Source organism: Manacus vitellinus, unplaced genomic scaffold (genome assembly GCF_001715985.3).
Source record: "Manacus vitellinus isolate BGI_N305 unplaced genomic scaffold, ASM171598v3 scaffold_13_pilon, whole genome shotgun sequence".
Lineage (NCBI taxonomy): Eukaryota > Metazoa > Chordata > Aves > Passeriformes > Pipridae > Manacus > Manacus vitellinus.
This window is the reverse complement of record NW_021938999.1, coordinates 7,014,257-7,033,869: the sequence shown is the minus strand read 5'-3', so window position 1 is coordinate 7,033,869 and position 19,613 is coordinate 7,014,257. Positions and strand designations below refer to the sequence as shown.

Genomic DNA, 19,613 nt, shown 5'->3' with positions numbered 1-19,613 from the left:
GGGGGAAAGGGATAGAAAAATTCAGAGCATCAGTCCACAACACATATTTGTTACATGCTTAAAATGTTGCAGTAGCAGTAGGGAAAAACCTGTTCAAAATTCTTGAGGGCTGCATAGGAATCTTGGCAGATCTATGCCTGTCCATCCTGACTTTATTATGGGAAAGTCTTTATCATTAGGTAGCTACCCATGCCTATGAGAAAGACAATAAAAGACATAAGTTAATCTACCAAATCAAAAGTTAGACTGTGTGAAATATTCAACTTGCAGTTAAGATAAAAGGAATTGAAAGACCTTGTCAATGGGGCTCAACATTTAATGGGGATCAGTCTTACTTTTACGAAGAAGGATGAACAGGAGGAAATATTTCTCTCACCCTACGAAAAGCATTTGCTATCAAATTGTGACATTTGAAAGGTCTGCCTGTCTATGTAGACTTTCATATTTATGCCAACGTAGGACAGACTCACAAACATTGTTACTGTTATTTCTATCTACATATGTGCATAGAACTGCTCTGTGGGATTTCTACACAAGATGACTCATGAAACTTAAACTCATCATTCTGTTCCATGACCCAAAATATCCAGAATAACAACCACTCTTGCCACTGGTTAAGTACAAAGTACACTGTACATTTCTCCTCTTTCTTGCAGAGTGAGTAACATTTAGAATGTTACTACAGATTTATAAACATGTAGTACTGAAGAGAAATATGGTCATTCAAAAGGATGTAGAAAGATTGATATTCTTCAAAGAGACAGATCTCAGACCATGGCACACATCATTACAAATCCTACTAAACCAAATGTGAGGTCTTATCTTAATTCATGCTACTGTCCATGGGAACTGGCCTGAATGAGGGCTACGTAAAAATGGAATCTGGTCCTGGTTTCATCTACTAAATCAAATGAATGAGCCTGGATTCTCTTTCTTATTATTTGTGTCATTTTTAAAGGTACCCAAGCTCCAGAGCTGTGCTGGTATTGGGATTTCTGTGTGCCAGCTTGGTGACTCCACAGTACCTTAAATTCCTAGAACAGAAGTTACATTAAAAAGGGAATGGAATGAGGTCTGTTCAGACCAATGTGGAGACACTTCTGAATTCTGAAAAATTTTCTGTCTTAGCTTAGCTATTTCTCCTTAACTGAATTTAAAATACAAACCTAGTATTGACAAAGTAAAAGAAATACCATTATTTTTACTTAATAACACATCATTGAAGTAATAGGTTAGTATTCTCATACCAGAGAGACTGCTGCTTTTAAAACCCCTGTATTATACTAATGGGTCAATCTCCAGTGACCTTACACTCTGTTACTGCATCAAGTTAGTTTTCTCATTTTTAGCAATCAGAATAAAGATAATATTTTTACCTTTCATTTACAAGGATTTTTTTGTGGCTTTTTAAGAATGTTTTGTATTCCTTAGATTAACAAAGATTATATGATTCTATGAATGGCATTCCTTATTTAGATAAAAATACAAGTTTTGAGTATTTTGAGTATTGAAAAAACCAAGAGACTTTAATTTTTAGGATGAAACACCCCCCTAAATGTGATTGACCAAACTGATATTCATCCACACTCCAATTTGGGATAACACAGGAATAAAGAACTTTGTCATTACATTTCCAAAGGCTACTTACAGTAATTGTATAACATTACTATCAATTCTCCATAAAACTATATTTTTTACAATCATTTTAAGTGCATAAATGGTAAATAATTGAAATAATTGAAGACATATGTAACTCTTCATTCATCAGAAGCCTTTTTAAATACAAGCCCTTTTATTTCATGCTAGACAAGGTAATGCACGTGAAGTGCTTAGCTCAGTAAATAAAGAGGGATGATCTTCTACAGCAAAGTAAATCTTGCTTTAAGGTATAATCAGTACTGTATTGTTAGTGCAAATCCAGCTTATGTGCAACAATACAGGAATGTAGTCAGCTCACTGGTCCCTTCAAATCCAAGACCTTTTTCAGCAACAAAAGGCACGACACTTAATAATTTTACCCTCCTAATCTTTTGAGTCTACCTCAGAAATGACAGATATATTCCTGTTTTAACAAATGCACAAGATGTCAGGCAGTAAGTGTGCTTAACATGCTGCACTGTATGAGTTGCCATTAGGACACATCTGTACAGTTGAACACTCATATTCTTTGCAGTACTGAGAATTTATTTTTATTTCACCTGAGGCAACAAGATTGTATTCTGGCAAAATTAGAATGCAAAGTCAATGGATTTTGATCCCCTTTGAGTAATGTATAGTCAGGAATTGTTAATGGTGTTCATTTTAAAGCTGAAGAGTGGTATTAAGTACTTCATGTCTAACATTGGGAGTGCTTTCACAAAGCAAAACCAAAAAGATATGACTCTAGACTAATTTCTGAAATTATAGAACCATCGAAATTTTAAAAATTTTGAAATTACCTTTGAAATGTAATGGAATTTATTGTTTGAAGCCTAAATCACGATAAAATGTTTCATTCCACCTTACCTACTTACACTGTTTTTGTTATGGTGGTTATACATAGACTAAAGAAAGATCCTCAATGTGTATGTTTCTTATTATAAATAGGAGTCACCATTAAAGGTTAAGACTTGTCAACACTTCCAAATACAGCAGCATACCATAATTGCTTTTCTATTCTAGGCATAGAATTGGGCTGTAACTGCTGGCAAATTCAGATTTTTAATGGTGCCTGTTTTAAGTAGCAGCCTTTCAATTATATGCACTAGCAAAAAGCTGCTGATATCCTGTTCTAGCAACCTAGGTATAAAAGAGCATTTTGAAGTGCCACATGAAATAAGATAGTGGTGAATAATAAGCTAGAAAATATGCTTAAGGAATCACTTTACTTTCGTTACCATGTACAAATTATACAGGAAGAGCAGAGGGCTGGCATCTGTTTTTTAGCTCACTTCTGTGCACTGCAAGCTTAGTATTGTTGTTTGCCTACAGGTATTTTCTTCACTTGTTAAGAATCAGTGAATCATACAGCTCCTAAACAAAAGAAAATCATTTGCTGACTGAATTTACTGAGATGACTCTCCAAAAGTACCAATTATGGTTTTCATAAGCAAGGTAAAAAAAAAATAAAATTGAACTACCTACATTTCTTCTAAAAATGTGTATTAATTTTGTTAATCTATCTATATACCATTAATAACTCTTCATAACTTCATAGATTGACTAATGAAAAAGAGTTTGATGATCTAACTCATGAAGAAGAGTTAGATAATCAACTGTATTTCTTATTTTAAAATGCCTAGAATTATATCTAAGTTTGCTTTATCAGTATTTGCCAAGGAATATCTCCCCCCAAATACAGACTGATGTAAATTGCTTCTACAAAATCTACCCTGGCTCCACTGAATTTTTGCTTTTTCATTGGTTCTTCTTCCTGAATAGAGCAGACTGGAGAGGTTAGAAGGTGCCATACATTTTCAGTACTTTTCATTTTGAAAATAATTTTTGAGAACATTATTGCACATGTATTCAGTCATAGAATTTCAGGCTTTTTGTTTTCTGGTAAGATGAATGACCCATGCAGTTATCCATACACAATGTAAGGCTACTCACTGACTTTGATCTTCATCCAACTCTGTAAACTGCAACCTGAACAAACCTCATATGTAAGATGTTTCACATTTATTGAAATTATACTCACTACTAATTCTTTAAAAAAATCTCTTTACATTGAACCTAAATCAGGACCAAAGACAGTCATTGTGGGAAAGGCAACAAAAGTAGACACTATTTTAAATTTTCAGTGCTGATGTCTTGTGGTATAATTCAAATTCCACACTTTTCTGAACTTCGACACCACAATTTATCTACTTGGTCTGTAGCTTACTAGAGTGATGGAGAAATCTCCTCAAGAGCTGATATATCAGGAAAGAGTGCTACTATGATTTGGAGAGCTCCTCGAGCTACAGTTCAGTGTGACAGTTTCTTTTTAAACATTCTGAGTTTTGTTTTCAAATGTGAATCAGGAAGAAGTGCAATCCTGAAATCAGCATGGTTAAATTGCCTAATTAAATATGATAAACAGTTTTAGTTTTCAGTTGTTGACTAGACCCCTGCAGAGTGATAAAGGCACAGTTTTATTGCACATGAGGCAAGTTGTGGATGAAAAAGACAGACAGGGAATGGGACTCACTGAAGTGTAGATATTGAGAACCCCGTTTAGGTTCTGTGGAGAGAAGCAGACCCTAGCAGGGAGCTATTTCTCTCATCCTTAAAATATCCAGTGTATCTGGGTAAATTAATAGTTTTCTACAAGTTTTTGGCTGCAGAGAGTGCCTGAATGTGACTAACTAACTGAGGATAGAAATACAGTGTAGATTATGTGAAATCTATACATCATATAGAAGGCACGTATAGTCCTTCCAAAATATCTTAGACGAAAAAAGGAGTATATATGCAGTGCAGTACAGGTATATTTAGTCTACAATTCACAGAGTCTGTATAGGTAAAACAGTGCATGGGATGAATCTGACATCTCTAAATGACATGCCTTGATGGTGGAGAATATGTCCCCAGAAGTGACAGCCTTAGTAAAGAAGAATGGCATGACTGTTGAGCAGTTCCTGCACTTTTTTAAATTTATTTCTTAGTGAGAAATCTAATAAAATAAATCTGGAAAGATTTTTTTTTTACTAGATCAATATCCAGGTCTTAGAAAGTTTAACTGCATTTCACTGTCTTTAACTATTTTAATGCTGATAAGCACAAAGATGAAATAACTGATCCTACTTTGTGAAGAATCAAAGATAAAATGTCAATACCTTTAATAAAAAACAACCCCCCCTGCAATTTCTCACTTATGACAGGTTTTCAAATAAATTGAAACATTTTCTTGACATTATGATTAAAACAGGACATGATTCTTTGGCCCTCGCTAATGATTAACTGTGCTCGTGGCAAAGCAGAATTTCTGATTTTCTGGTAGTGTAGCAAAGGGAAATTTGGTGAAGGCTTAACAGTAGTAGTGCCAAGAATAGAATACTATTCATTAACTTAGGCTTTCGTATGTATTATTATATTGTCATTTCTTATGGACTTAAATAAACCAAATCACAAATGGGGGAACAGAATAATGATGCAGAAGAAGGTTGTTGGATGCAGAAAATAAAGACTGAAGTTCCAGAACAGTTTTTTTTTTTCCTCTCTCTGAGATGATACTTTCAAATGTTCTTTTCAAGAACGTTAGTTAAAAACAGCTCATACAGAAGCGTGAATTTTATGTTCAAGTTATCCCTTTAAATCATTGCTTGTTAAGAGGTCATCTGATGGAAACCTACATTAGAAAAATGTAAACGTATATACATGACTACGGCAGACACCAGTTAGAAGGCTGGAAATAAAAGTTAGTCAAAACTTCTTGCACACATTCTTACAATCTTTTTGGTTTTCAGTGGCAGCTTTGATTTAGAGAAGGAAAGCTCACAGCAGACAAATGGTTCAGAGATAGAGTGCTGAAGAAAAGCTGCATTAATCAGGGGGAAACACAGCCTTTATACAAAGCTGTAGGTTTCCAGATATAAGTCAAAGGTGTTTTGTTATTGATGCTTCGGTATCTAGTTCAAACAAAGAGAAAGAGATGTTGGAAAAAGAGTTGTTATTTTGAAGTAACAGCAGCATCTACTGCACACGGCATTGCAACTGCTGTGCATGTGGGTGTGAGGTGGGCAGCCTCGGAGTGCTGTCATGCCACACTATATTTGCTGATTATCAATAGGAGTGTAATCTCTATTCTGACTCTAGATTAATCCTACCAATCCAGTTTGGTCCAAGTAAGATAATGTACTGTCCTATACTCTCTCATCAAAGGACCATAGCAGTCTTTCTCTGTGACACCAAATTACGTTCCTATCATTGAAAAAAATAAAAAGGAAACAAATACTGTAAATATGCAGTAAAGTGATCAGTCTGTTCAGGTGGAAACAATGACAGGCAAATGCTTACTTGGATTGCTTGATGACAGACTTGTAAGGGAAATAGCATAGAGTTCACACCTATGAAGGAAGCAAGAATGTATCTCAGGAGAAAGTCATTTAGTGAAAATGTTAATGGCACTTTTCAAAAAAAACTTGCAGTGTCTTGAAGTTAAGGAGGAAGTTGAGAAGCTATTAGAATCACCTGTATAACCCAGGTGCTATGTGCCTAAACTTTTTAACTTGGAATATAAACCAAGCATTTTTGTGTTTGCTTTTGGGTTTTTTTGTATTTTGGGTTTTGTTTTGGTTTTGAGATGGTGATTTTTTTGTTGTTTGCTTGTTTGTTTGTTTTAATATGAGAACGCAAGTTATGGTTTAGCAGGAATATCCAGTAAGATCCTCAAACACTGTCTTTTTCTTCTAGTTAGGATTTGGTGGGTTTAGGGTTTTTTTTCTCGGAGATTTACATTTTTAAGTGTAAAGTTCTTTTTCAAGTTGCTTCCAAAAAAAAAAAAAAGATTTAAGGCTTCATACAAATTCTGTAATATGTTTTGACATATATTGCATTGTCTGCTTTGTCCTTCAGTAACATTCTACCAAGGAAAGTAAAAATACAAAACCAAATGCGCAGCTCTTCTGCATCACTGCAATAATTAAGCCCAGGAAAGTGACTGCTAAGAATGCCTTACTTATGCCAGAGGCCAGTTTGGTTCCTAGCAGCCTTAAAAAATTAAGAAGAGAAGGTGACAAAAAGGTGGAGAAAAGCATGCATGACTTCAAATGATGGGTCTATCTCAACAGTTTGCTTTTGGCATTCTATGGTCTATATTGCACAAGCTGACCTCTCTTCAAAGGGAGTCACAGATCTGGAGAGGGCATGCCAGAGGGGGAACTCTGTCATTTTTTGAAAGGGTTATTGAAGGGTACTCTCTGAATACATGGAAAAATGAATGAGAATTTCGGAATGTGGCCTAATGGAGCAATTTGTGTAACAATTACTTTAAAGACAATATTTTTGGGAACAAGAGCTCCAGAAGGAGTCTAATGTAATAGGATTCTGTCATAAAATTGTAGCTTGAAACAGTTCTTTTCATGAGTAGCAGGACTTCTTACTTTAGACATAAGTGTTTACAGGACCTATGGGGTGTGAGACTGGTTATTTCTTCTTTTATTCCTTTTGCATGTAAACTTCCACTTAGCCCTGTGGTTCCTTTAACTAGCATAGTTCTATCTTTATTCTTCAATTTTTTGAAAGATCCCAGAATTCATACAGTTTTGTAACATAATCTATACTTTAAATTACAAGTGAGTTTCATGTTATGATTTTAATGTATGATCTGTCATTGGACTTTAAACTGCCAGTGGCAATACAAACATTATTCAATGACTTGTGCAAATTATAAAAACCCTTTTTTTCCTGCATTTGCTCTAGAAAAGAAATCTAAATTTACTGACTTCTTTTCTGTCTTTGCTGCAAGCTGCCGTGACATGAACTCTTAAAACTTATGAAACAATCATGGAAAAAGTATCAAGTAAACTTTAAAATCAAGCCTAACATATATGGTGTGTGCGTGAAAAAAACAAGGCATATTAAAGGTAGTGAGTTTGACTGGATGTAAGAATAATGAATATTCATCTCATAGGATTTATAATATATTACAGGAATATCTTTAAATTGTTGCAACTAAAAGTTTTTAAGACAGTGGATAACTTAAGTCTAAAATAAGACAGCAAATAAAAAAACATGCCTTAGAAGTTGCTATTGGAGGAGCATTTGCATTTTGGACACCAGAGACAAAGAAGAGCTGAGCACCATCAGATCCATATTTAATAGAATTTAGTATCCACATCTTCTTGAGATGAGAAAACATAACGCATTAAGACTGAATTTTTGTGAAGCAAGCAAACATATTTTGCATAAAGAAAGTATCAAAAACTCTCCAGTCTGTGACTGGCCAAACATGTGGAGAGAGATGTGTCCCCTTCTAGGAGACATTACTTGGTGCAATAGAGGGGTGAATTGCCCTTTGAAGCAGTTTTGCTATCCCAGTTGATTGTAGGGATGACTTAAAGGACTGGATTAACTGAATTCTTGATGGCTATAATGAGTGGAAGTATTAATCTTGTGAAGTTTAACAAAGGAAAATACAGAGTTTTGCAGCCAAAGAAGAATAGTCCCATGCATCAGTACAGACCGTGGACTGACTGGCTGGAAAACAGCTTTGCAGAATAATGCCTGGGAGTCCTAATGGACAGTAAGTTGTGCCACAGCCAGCTGAGCTCTCTTGCAGCAAAGACTAACAGCCTCCTGGGCTGCATTAGACAGTGGGTTGCCAGCAGGTTAGAAGGAGCTGACTTCCTTTCTGCTAAGAACTGGAAAGATACATCAGGAGTGCTATTACCAGTGCTGATGTTGCCAGCATGGGAGAGACATGGACTTCCTAGGGCAAGTCCAGCAAAGGACCACATAGATTACATGTGGTCCTTTGCTGGACCACATAATCAATGTTAGCCCATAACATAACATAGATTATGTTATGGGCTTGGAACTTCTGTCATATGAGAAGAGGCTGAGCAAGTTTAGAGTACTTTAGCCTGGAGATGAGAAAGCTCAGGTGAATCTTGTACTTGATGGAAAGATTATATAAAAGAGTGAAACTCACTCTTCTCAGTGGTGCCCAGTGAAAGGAGGAGAGACAATTGACATAAATGTAAATACAGGAAATTTCAGTTATACATAAAAAATTATTTTTTTTTTTACTTTAAGAGTGGTCAAACACAATGGGATTGTGGAGTCTCCATCCTTTGAGATATTCACAACCCAACTGAACACTGCTCTGGGCAACCCACTTTAGCTGACTCTATTCTGGGCAGACGTGTTGCATTAAAGGATTTCCAGATGTCTACACCAATCTCAACCATTATGTGATACCAAGATTCTGAGATTTTGTGATGAAGTCTATGAAAAAAGGGAGGAGGACAAGCACAGAGGTAAATTTTTTAACTTTCATTGGTCGTTTGGGTTTGTGCTGATATCAAAAATGTGGATGTACAAGCCTCAGATATCCACCCTAGCCTCTACCTGTAATTTACACAGAGAAATGGACACTTAGCAGTGCGCTGACCTATCTCAGATGCTTATCGGAAAATAAGATAGATTGCTCTCTGGAGGTGGTTTATTTTCCCTCCAGTGACTGCAGTGCAAACTCAGTGTCCAGTTTGTCCCATGGTATTTAAAAGTCAGGTATCAAGAAAACTATTCAGTCAAGAAAAAAATCATACACCTACTGTAATACTTTTTTTCATGCTAAGAGATATCTAAGGCATGCCCTATTGCAGTATGTAGAGTATTTAAAAAGAATAAAAATAAAATATTGGAATAACTGAAAGACATTGGTATTTAATAGTTAAATTCACAGAAAGACATTGATATTTAATAGTTAAATTCACAGACTGTTGATATGAGAATTGTCCCATGAAGTTTATATGAAGTCACAATGCAAATCCTCCTAATTTAATCAGACATTAAAGGCTAGAATCATAGTGAGCACACCCTAAAAAACAGAGGTGTATTCATTATGCAGATGCAAACATCTGTATTTGTGTGCAAATCCAGGGTCTGAATATATGAACGTGATAACTGCATGCACTATGTTACGCTAGAGGGAACAAGAGACAAAGAGGAGCTGTGCAACAGTGGAATTCCCTCAAGGAATACTCTCTGATTCATCTGTCACATACTGAAGCCTTTTCAGAGGGTGCCAGACCTCTGGAGAGGGGATGCTGGAGGAGGAGCTCAGCCACAGTTTGAAATGGTTCAGAGCTTGTTTATTGCTACCCAGCTCAATTCTGCTAACCTCGGCTGCCCTCCCCAGTATTCCTGTGGCTCTCACCTGCAGGAGTAGATTTTTCTGTCATCTGCCCACCTATGTGTGGTCAGACACAGCCTGGAGAGTATTTAATGTTTTCTTTATGCTGAACATACCTGATTAAATGAATCATCAGTATAATCCCAATGAATTAAAAATCACTTGTGTTTAGCCTATTCTACCTTGTAGTCGTCAATGTAGATATCTAAAAACAACTAAACAGGAGCCACTGGAGGATTTTTGGAGGATTCAGATATCATCCCAATTTTTTGCTCTGTTGCTACACAGCAAACAGAGAGAACAAATTAAAAAAACACATCTAGCAACAGTGGTGGGGAAAAGAGAAGGAGAGATATGGAATGGGGAAAGGCATTCCCTTCAAAACTTTACACATTATCAATTGCTCTAATGAAAAAGCATCATTATATTACATGTTTTTAATGTAGCCACTCAACTAAAATCCTGAGCTTCATTTAAGAAAGACAGTAAAAGATGGGTCTATACAAATTTCATTCCAGTTAAATAAACTTGCATTATAAACAGTAGCAGGAAACATTGTCATTCCCTTCCCCCATCCCTCTGTCTTGGGTAAGACCCATTTTTGAGCTGTTCTCATTCAGAGAACGAGTAGCTACTTTTGGCTTTGTTCCCAGAGTACTTCGTTCTTGGTGGTGTGTGAGGCATTGCCTCCTGGGGAAAACGGAGGAGGGGCACTGAATCACAGCACTTAATTCTTAATGATTGTTCTGTGTGGTCAAGAGGACACAGAGCAGGCAATGCTCTTTATTCTTTACTTACTGTTATAGCTATTGGCAGCCAGCCCTTTTAATTTAGTTATCAATACTCAATGCCTTTAATCTTCTACTTAAAGCCAGTCCAAAATAAGTACTAGCCAATGAGCATCTGCTAAACAGAAATATTGGTGGAGAGATATGATTTAAGGTAATGCTGCTAAGAGCCTACAAGTATAAGTGCTGAGTAAAAGTTATTTGGTATTCTCTTGACAAATCTTGTTTCTTTATCAGGATGGTTGCTTTTCTGACAAAATATCTGTCAGCTAATAATGTGTGGAAAAATTCATAGGTGTTGCTAATAGATGAGCTTTTCAGATTATCCCATCCGTCTCCCTGTTGATTATAGGACACTCTTCTAAAGTACATTTTCTATTACTAAATCAAGCTTAGATTTCAGTATCCAGTGAAGTGGGATTTCTACATTTCAGAGGTTACTGAATAACTAGAAAAGTGTCACTGACTGGGAAGTTTCTCTTTATATTTCTTATCTTTGTCTTCATACGCTGACTTCTAATTACATCCCAGAGTACTGCATACTATAATCCCTTTCTTTTCTAAGGATCTGTACTATTGCAAGCTGATACTATTCTTCCTTTTTGTCACTTGTCCGTGTTGTTAGAGCACTGAGTTCTTTGGAATATGCAAGTGATTTAATAAGTAAAACTTGGAGTATTTATTCCTATTTTTGTTTGTTCTCTGGAGAACTCCTTCCAGTTTGCCAATCTGTTTCTAAGAATGTAGTTCCTTTATTTGAACACAGTATTTCAAATGAATTGGCTTCAAAAGACAAGACAATAATCCTCTTTCTTTCCAGTGATTTACCTCCTAGATTGTAAAAGTAAGTGCTCTGGAAGTTCACTTGGTTAATAATGAATCCAAGGCTTAACTCATTTGTAGAACATGTGCACTGCAGAAGAACCTTTTACCAACCACTTAATATGTATGCATAGGAAAAAGTAGATGCACATCATTTAATTCATAATGCTGATTTTTATCCTGGTCACCTGCAAAGGCATGTAGGCACCAGTTCAGCTGATCTGCTGGAGATGTCCACTTTGGAGAGGGTTACATGGCTCTTTGGATCCATTGATCAAATGGCTTTGCTTCAGTTGTCCATACACAGATGTCTAATACATGAGAGATGTCTCAGGTATTCCTGCCTACTCTCCAGCCTCTTCTTCAGAAAAGTGTCCCTGAAGTCCTCTGTGATATCCATCAGTCCCATGAGGTTTTGTCAGATACTCTAAGATGGCATTTTAAATGGGAAGGCATTTTAAATGGAAATGCAACAAGTCTCTCTGTTTAGCCAGCTGAGTTTTCAGTCACTGCAGGTTTTCACTGACTAGAATGGGGTCTTGGATATCGAATTCACATGTAGGTACCTAAATTTGGTGCATCAGTCTGTGAGGTGAATCTCATTCACCTCAATGTCTACAGCTGAATGAGAGGAATCTCATCTGCAGCTGAGGTGATATTTTGATTTTTGAACTAAAATACCCAGTAGGTATTGAGTAGAACAAGGGGCATTTAGAAGAGAAGGGTTTATCACCTGGTTTACTTTTTGTTGTCTTATTTTCCATGATCACAATTTGCAATTAAATAGTATTTTTCTACATTGTGTTATTATTACAGGTGCTATGTTTTGTTCTCTTGGTTGCTTATTTTGTTAAAAAGCTACTCTGTAGGTGAGGTCAAACATGATTACTGTGCCAGTCTCATAGTATAATATGTCATGAACTGGTATGTAATTGCTCTCACATTGTTCCCCTTTTGTTCTTTTCAAAATATGTCTTCACACTGAATGAGTTTCTCTAGTAGATTAAAGACATGCTTTTTTCAGCAATTCCAATAACACTATTGCAAATTATTTTTCTCTGACTTCTACCAGTATATTTATTTATTTGTCCATTTCTTTTCTGACAACCAATTTCTTTTTCCCATAGTGAGTTCAGTACTGTCAGTTTGGAGCCATAAAGAACTTTATAGCAGCTTAACTCAATGTTTGCTATAATCAGAAAAGCAGTATCAACCACACCAAAGGGAAATTTAGGGATTCTCTTTAAAATTCATGTGTTTCTTTAAAAGCTCTAAAACATATCTCCTCATTCCTCCTGGACTGACTACCAACTAAAGAAGAAAACACCAGTTTGCTACTAGATCACATGTGAGAAGGTATCTCCAAATTACAAAGATCAGGGAAAAATTCAATGAATGTGTGGTGCTTCAGAACCTGATTGTTCTCTCTGGAGAACATTTTCTAATTTCCATGGTTCAGTTGAATTTTCAAGGTATCTTGTCTGGTTTTTTTGCCTTTGAATCCAGGCCATTAACAGTGACTCCAGCATCTTTGGGAGTACTTTAGCCATGAATTGAATCTTATGCCCTGTTTCACATACTTCTGCACTCCCACAGTGTAGCTGGTCTGTCCCAGCTGATTAACTGATGATGAAGGGCTGAGTTAAAGGAAACACGTATTTAAAATCTTGTGTAAAATGTCATTTAAACACATGCTTCCCAATGTATTCTTCAATTCACTTAAAATATGTCTTTATATTTAACATGTTTAAACAGCATAAGGATGCACCAGACAGCTAGCTGGGTAAAGAAAATACTGGTGTTTGTAGGTAGAGATGAAGATTAACAAATTAATTGTTCTGCAGTTTGTGTTCACTGACTCTTTTCCCAGAATTAACACTTTTTTTTCTGCATTCCTGTTTTAAATGTCACAAGTATCAAATATGACCTCTAGCAGAACTTCTTTGGCAGACTGTCATTAGCTGTTAGTCCCTCTTTGGAGAAGGAAGCTAACTCGGCCTGTGAGTGTCACCAGACAGTTCTTTTTCAAGAAAGAGTCTCTGTATGATGTGCTTCTCATACAGTTGTTTGTTGGAGGGTTTTTTCTACTCACCATTTATCTAAGTTAGAATAATCATGGATGGCTTCTGTAGGAACCATACAGAGAGCATCGGTTTTAAACTGAGTGTCTGCACTGATTTTTCCCTTTAAAGAATTTTTCCCATATTGGCTGTTACCCTTTTTAGAGAATGGCAATGTACAATTGTCTAAAACTTTGTCATATATAGCTCTTTTTGTCATTCCTGCTTATATACAATCTGTGAATCTTCTGCAGCAGAAAAGTAAAAGAAAGAATGATAGCAGACCCAAGAGAAGCTGAGAGCAGCTATTTTTTATAGATACACAAACATTTTCTTAGGAAAATGTTTCTTAAAATGGTTTAAATTTTTTAAAAGTATCCATTAAAGAAAATGTCAGTCACCATAAAGTGTAATGGGGTTGTGACCTGTCAGCTCCAGTCCCTGTTGCCTTGGTCGCTCTAATTGAAAGGAGCTTGTGCATAATGCTGCAGCCAACCATGCCTTGGGAATCTCAGGGCTACCACAGACAGAGCTTGTAAATAACTGCTTCAGAGGCTGACATTTATCGCAGGCAGAAGTCAGTGGGCATTCTGCAGCTGGGTCTGCAGCTCCGTGTGGCTTGACTGCCCTCTAGTTAGGAGTCGACTTCTTCCCATTTACAGAAAGGAGGATATATTGACCCACACTCCCAGGAACTCTTGTAAATTCGTTAGGATCAAACCATCAAAAATTCTCCTCCCCAAATGACTGTGTCCCACCTGTGATAGACTTCCTCATCACAGTGTTCTGTTCAAAACTGTCGGCTTTAAACAGCTGACAGAGGACAGCTCCTTTCTTAAAGCACTTCAAATAACAGCGTTCACAAAGGTATTTCAAAGGGAAGTACTCCTTAAAATCTGCAAAATATTTTAAATTAGATAGCCCTTTCTTTAGCAGCAGCAAGAATCAGTATGGTTTGAAGCAGTTAGTATTTAATATGCTTGTTCACTGTGTTAATTCTCCCCAAGTCAATTTTTAAAGCTAAAATAATCTCCCTTTGGCTTTGTAGACCCAACATTATAGCCATAGTAATTTTTAAATTAAGCTCCCTTATTGTCTATGTGTATGTGAAGTAGGTGATATTACACAAAAAGCACAGGCTACATTAGTGTGATACAAATACATATTTAAGAGCTTAACAAGCCTGCAAGAAAAATAATGGTCTCGATAAACATTAGAATAGCTCACTTGTAAGCCTTTTTGTTTAGTTGCATTTTCCTACTTAGACATTAAAAGGAGTGATGAAGTGCACTGAGTAAATAAATAAAGCCTATTATAATCTCCCAGTAGAAGGGAAAAGTTTATTTTAGTTCCAGTGATAAGTTTAGCAACTCTTGAATTATTAGATTTGCTGTGAATTAAAACATGCAATGCCTATTAAAAAAAAGCGGGAGGTACTGTTAAGCAAGTTAAGATGTGGTATGCTACATAAATACATCTATACTTATATAAAAAGCATTTCTCCAAACATCCTAACTATATAGCTGATTTTGAAATGTAGAGTCCTACTGTGAATATATAATTTTGTCTGGACTTCTGTTATAGTCAGTAATTGAATAGCATAGTGATGGGCTTATTGCAAGTGTGAGAAAGTGCTAAGCAAAACAGAAATTATAATGAAATTTGAGATGTCAGTGACAATTAGCTGTTTTATGAATATTCATTTCATATTCATTCTGGATAGTGCCATTTTTCACTATCTTTAATGACTGGATAGTGTTTCAAGAAATAGAGATATAAATAATAGTCATGTGATAATTAACATGGTTTTTTCTGAGTGTTGTAGCACTTGTCAAGTGCCACGTGGGCTGGAGCAATGACTAGAAAGTTAATTTTCAGACATCGCCAGCTCAATGTGTTTAGCAGAATCATTTTACATTCTTGCAGAATTGTTAATTTACAGGAAGATAAAAATCTGCTTGTAAGTGGTTTCACTAATGCCGCAGTCTCATTAGAAAGGCTGAGTCCTACACTGGAATTACAGAAATCTAAACCAGGACCTCACATCAGAGGTGAATAGAAATGAAGTAATAGTGAACCAGTGCCCCCAAAATACAGTCACCTCTAATTAATGCTGGGAAATGTGATTCACTGTCCTGCCTTTCAGACTGGTACATGCATATCGACAGAAAACTAAGTATGTGCTTAAATGCTTTTTCTTTCAGTCGGGATGAAGGTACCCATGAGAGTGAAAGTGGTAGTACTATCGATGAAAAAGGTAGTCTTTGGATATGTGGTCCTAATCTATTTTGAACACGTCTTAACATTACTAGTGTTCTGCTAGTATCTCCTACAAAGGTTGTGTTATGATCTCTCAAAGTTGTCCTAAAAGCTGCTGGTGTGCGCTCATGCTGATGAAATGCATAGAGTCCTTCATTCAGTACCAAAATGTGAAGCCACACAGCCCAATGGGATCTTCCCTGAGTCTGACTGAATGTTTTGAAAAGAATGTCATGGTTTGAAAATGAAAATTATGTAGCTGAAACTCCAAAGAACCTCAGAGAAAAAGCATCACAGAAATTACCCTTTTAGGTTACAGAGCAACGCAAAAGAGCATAGCATTTGTTAAATTAGTTCTAGAGGACCTCCTTTGTGTAAGCCTAGTATGAAAATAAGTAAGACAAATGTATTACTGCCACTCCCTCTGCATCTTACAGATTCAGTACCCAGCTTCATCTTGCATGTAAGGGAAGTGGAAACAGCTTTGAAATTAATTTGTTGCAGCATGGCTAGTAAAAAGCTGGAAATGCATTATCAGCATTTTTGTTGGTTATGTCCATAGTCTTTATTATTTAAAACTCAGGCTTATATTTTATAGTTTATTCAATATGGATTTTCATTATCTGAGAGAGAAAAAGTAAAATTAAACAAACAAACAAACAAACAAACAACAGTGGGGTAAACCTTAGTACTTTGGAAAAACATTCTTGCTTTGCAGTGTGAAAAAATAAAGAAGCAAAGTTTAATAGAAGTGAAAATGCACCTGGATGTGAGAGAATAGCATAAGTAGAGACCCACTGATACTTCTATGAGCATCCCAGGATGCTCCAGGGCCCTGGAGCATTCAAGAACCTTGGCTGTGAAGTGAATGCCTCAAAGAAGCTTACTTGTCCTGAAAGAGTTTTGTACCACCATAATCTTGAGGTGCAAAATCTTGTCAGTGTGTACCTAGGGAAAATCACTTGGAGCAGATTTTGTTTTCCTGACTAGACTTCTGACCACAAACTACTCATAAAAAAGGAGTTCCCTCAGAATACAGGATTTGTGTTGCTTCCACCAATGAAGCAACAAAGCTGATTGGCCTATAAAATTGGCTTTTTTAAGTAGTGAGGACATTATAAAAAATGTCATTTGTAGAAAATAGACTTGGATTGTGTGATCATAAGGTAATTGAGTTTCATTTAAACGGAAGAGTAAATAGAGGCCTGTAATGAAGGGTATCAGTTCTTAATAGGCAAAAATAATTAGTCATATAGGCAGCAGAGCTCAGATTAATATTTGACTTGAATATGAAAGAGCCCTTGGAGTCCTTTGTCTTGCATATCCAAAAATGTTCTTGAACATATATCCCAAGCAGAGAGCTAGAAGACATTGCAGAAAAGCTCAAAACTGGATGAATAACCAGTACAAATGAAACATTGGGATTAAACAGGGAAACTGCAAAGGGTGTAAAACTTTACATCTTGTAGAATAAAATGAGAATTTCCAGGAGTCAAACTGAAATGGGGCACTAGGTTTGACAGTGTGCTTATTGACCATTCAATTACAAAATTAAATAAGGAAAAGGGAAAATAAAAACATTGCTAAGGACATTGAAAGTAGTACAGTTGTTGCCCTCAAATTAAATTAATTTGGTTTTGGTTTCAGTACGAGTAATGTTGAACAGTAATGGTAATATGTCTCTAAGTTTCAGTGCCCAGACAGAAAGCTTTATGTTTTCAAATGTTCTGTTTGAGAGGTGAAGTTAAACTGGATAGCGGACACTATATCCTTATTAGAAACACTGGTGGCTAATCAATCCAACAGCATATTGGAAGACACTTAGAAAAGAACTTAGAGATGTCTAACTCCTGCCTTCAATTATAACCTCATAAATACAATGCAGAAGTGTTTCCATCCTTGATTATTTGGTTTAAACTTCTTAGCTAATCTTCTTTTTATTTATCTATTTCTGACTGTAATAACTCTTATTTCCCAATTTGCTAGTTTTCTTTTCCCAAGGCTAAAACAAATATTATTTTAATCTAGCTTATCTGACCCAAAGTCTTAGCAACAACACTTGTCTTTTATTTGTTTTTTTTTTTTCCTATAACCCAAAGTTAATAGTCTTATATAATAGTTTCCTCTAACTCCTCAAGAGTATAATCTGTTCTTAAGCTTTTTTTTTGTTATTAACTCCATCACTTCTGTATCAGGCCTTCCAACAAATACGAGTTGCTAAGGTAAATGTTACTTGCCCCTGGAAGCACCAGAAGCAGCACATCCTTGGTTTAAAAAGAAGCATTAATGCCATTGCACAAGACATAAATGAAATTTCATCTAGAATTCTATGGTTAGTCATACTCACCATTCAAGGTTATTTCAAAGTGGAACATGTAAACAAAAGGGTTACTATAATATTCAGAATAAAATATTTTTGTAAAATAAGCTGATTCTTTTCTTTTCTTTTTTTTGGGGGGGAAAAAAAAAGAGGCTTTGTGACCCTGTCTAGAGAACAAGCCTCTGAGGGTATATGATTGCACATTGGATATAGGCAGGAAAATAAACACGAAAGGCAATTAATTGTTTTGAGGACAATACTGGTACAGTATCAATTAGGTGATAATAATAGCCATGGACAACTTCGATCTTAAAATTAAAAGGTTTCTGTCAATGGAAGTAGGCTTTGAATTAGCGTCTTCATAGGAGAAGTAAGCTAAGACAGTATGTAGTGTGATTGGTGCTGTTGATGTGTGATAGAGATGAAATTGATATATTCAGGGGTGTGGTGGACCCTTACAATACTGTATTCCACTGTTCTTTTTAAAGAGTACAATTTGTGTTCCTTAAGCATTGGCCTTTCTCATTGGCTATACTGTGGCAAAATGTTGTTTGCTTGCTTTGTGAATTGTTTTTGGTTTTTTCTTTTGTGGTTTTCTTTTTTTTTTTTTGGTTGGTTGGTTGGTTGGTTGGTTTTTTGTTTGTTTGTTTGTTTTTTTAATTTGTTATTAAAACTGGAAAAAAATCAAGACAAAGAAACAACTGAGCCAGAATTATTAATTTTATTACCATTGTGTCAGTTTTATTTGAGAGGGCAGGGAAATGTTTTACTTTGGGATTTGGCTTTGATTTTGAAGTGTGAAGTAAATCTAGTCAAGAAATCCAAATTACATATCTAGTATTTTTGGTCACTTCTGGATTTTATTTCTGAGTGAAGTTCATAAAAAAAAAAAGATGTCACATAACTCCACTGCTGACCCAATCAGATGACCATGGCCTTAGATCCTTTTTTGGCACTTAGTGTTTCTATAAATACTTAATACACAAATTGTGCACATTTAGAGTTCTGCTAAATCAGGGATGAGAGTGTCTCTTGTGTCTGCCCCTTGCCTGGATGCTCAAGGAAGCACGAGTAGTTCCTTGTACCCTTTTGTCTGGTTCACTGCAAGCCCATACAATCTAGCCCAGACTTATATCATCTGCCCTTCAAGTACCAGGGGGCAACACTAGCAAAAAATAACAGATGTAGCCATGTGTACAGTATCAAGTGGGAAATAAGCCTGAGAAATGTTTTGCATTTAACTTTAAAACATTGAAAGAATCAGTTGAATGACTGTTAGGCAGAAGGTCATTCAATCCTTGGAGAAAAAGGAAAAATGTCCTATGCTGTGTCTGGAGATAGCTGACATACAGATGGTACTTAAAGCAAGCTCTCTGACCCAGAGCTCAAAGACTATATTGAACCTGACTCCCAGACCTAAACATTTTCTGTTCAGTCTAATAGGCCTGCTACTTGCAAGATTGTATTTATACGTTAGAATCCAGGAGACCTCTATATGAAAAAATACTACAGACAATGTATGCCAAGTACCTTTCTTCCTCTGC

General features: G+C 36.1%; 1 protein-coding gene across 6 annotated transcripts in view; it reads left to right on the top strand.

Annotated features, from left to right (window-relative positions):
• The window catches only part of TAFA5 (TAFA chemokine like family member 5), a 426,158-nt gene that overhangs the window by 377,136 nt on the left and 29,409 nt on the right, over positions 1 to 19,613 (top strand). For 3 of the 6 annotated variants that reach the window (XM_029958099.1, XM_018068009.1, XM_018068005.2), the window contains one exon: positions 2,971 to 3,072. The exons of the other annotated variants lie outside the window; for them this stretch is intronic. In XM_029958099.1, the coding sequence (XP_029813959.1) occupies positions 2,971 to 3,000 (30 nt within the window). In that variant the 3' untranslated portion in view covers positions 3,001 to 3,072. Of the gene's footprint in view, positions 1 to 2,970; positions 3,073 to 19,613 lie in introns of those variants that run through there. 6 annotated transcript variants of the gene reach the window in all.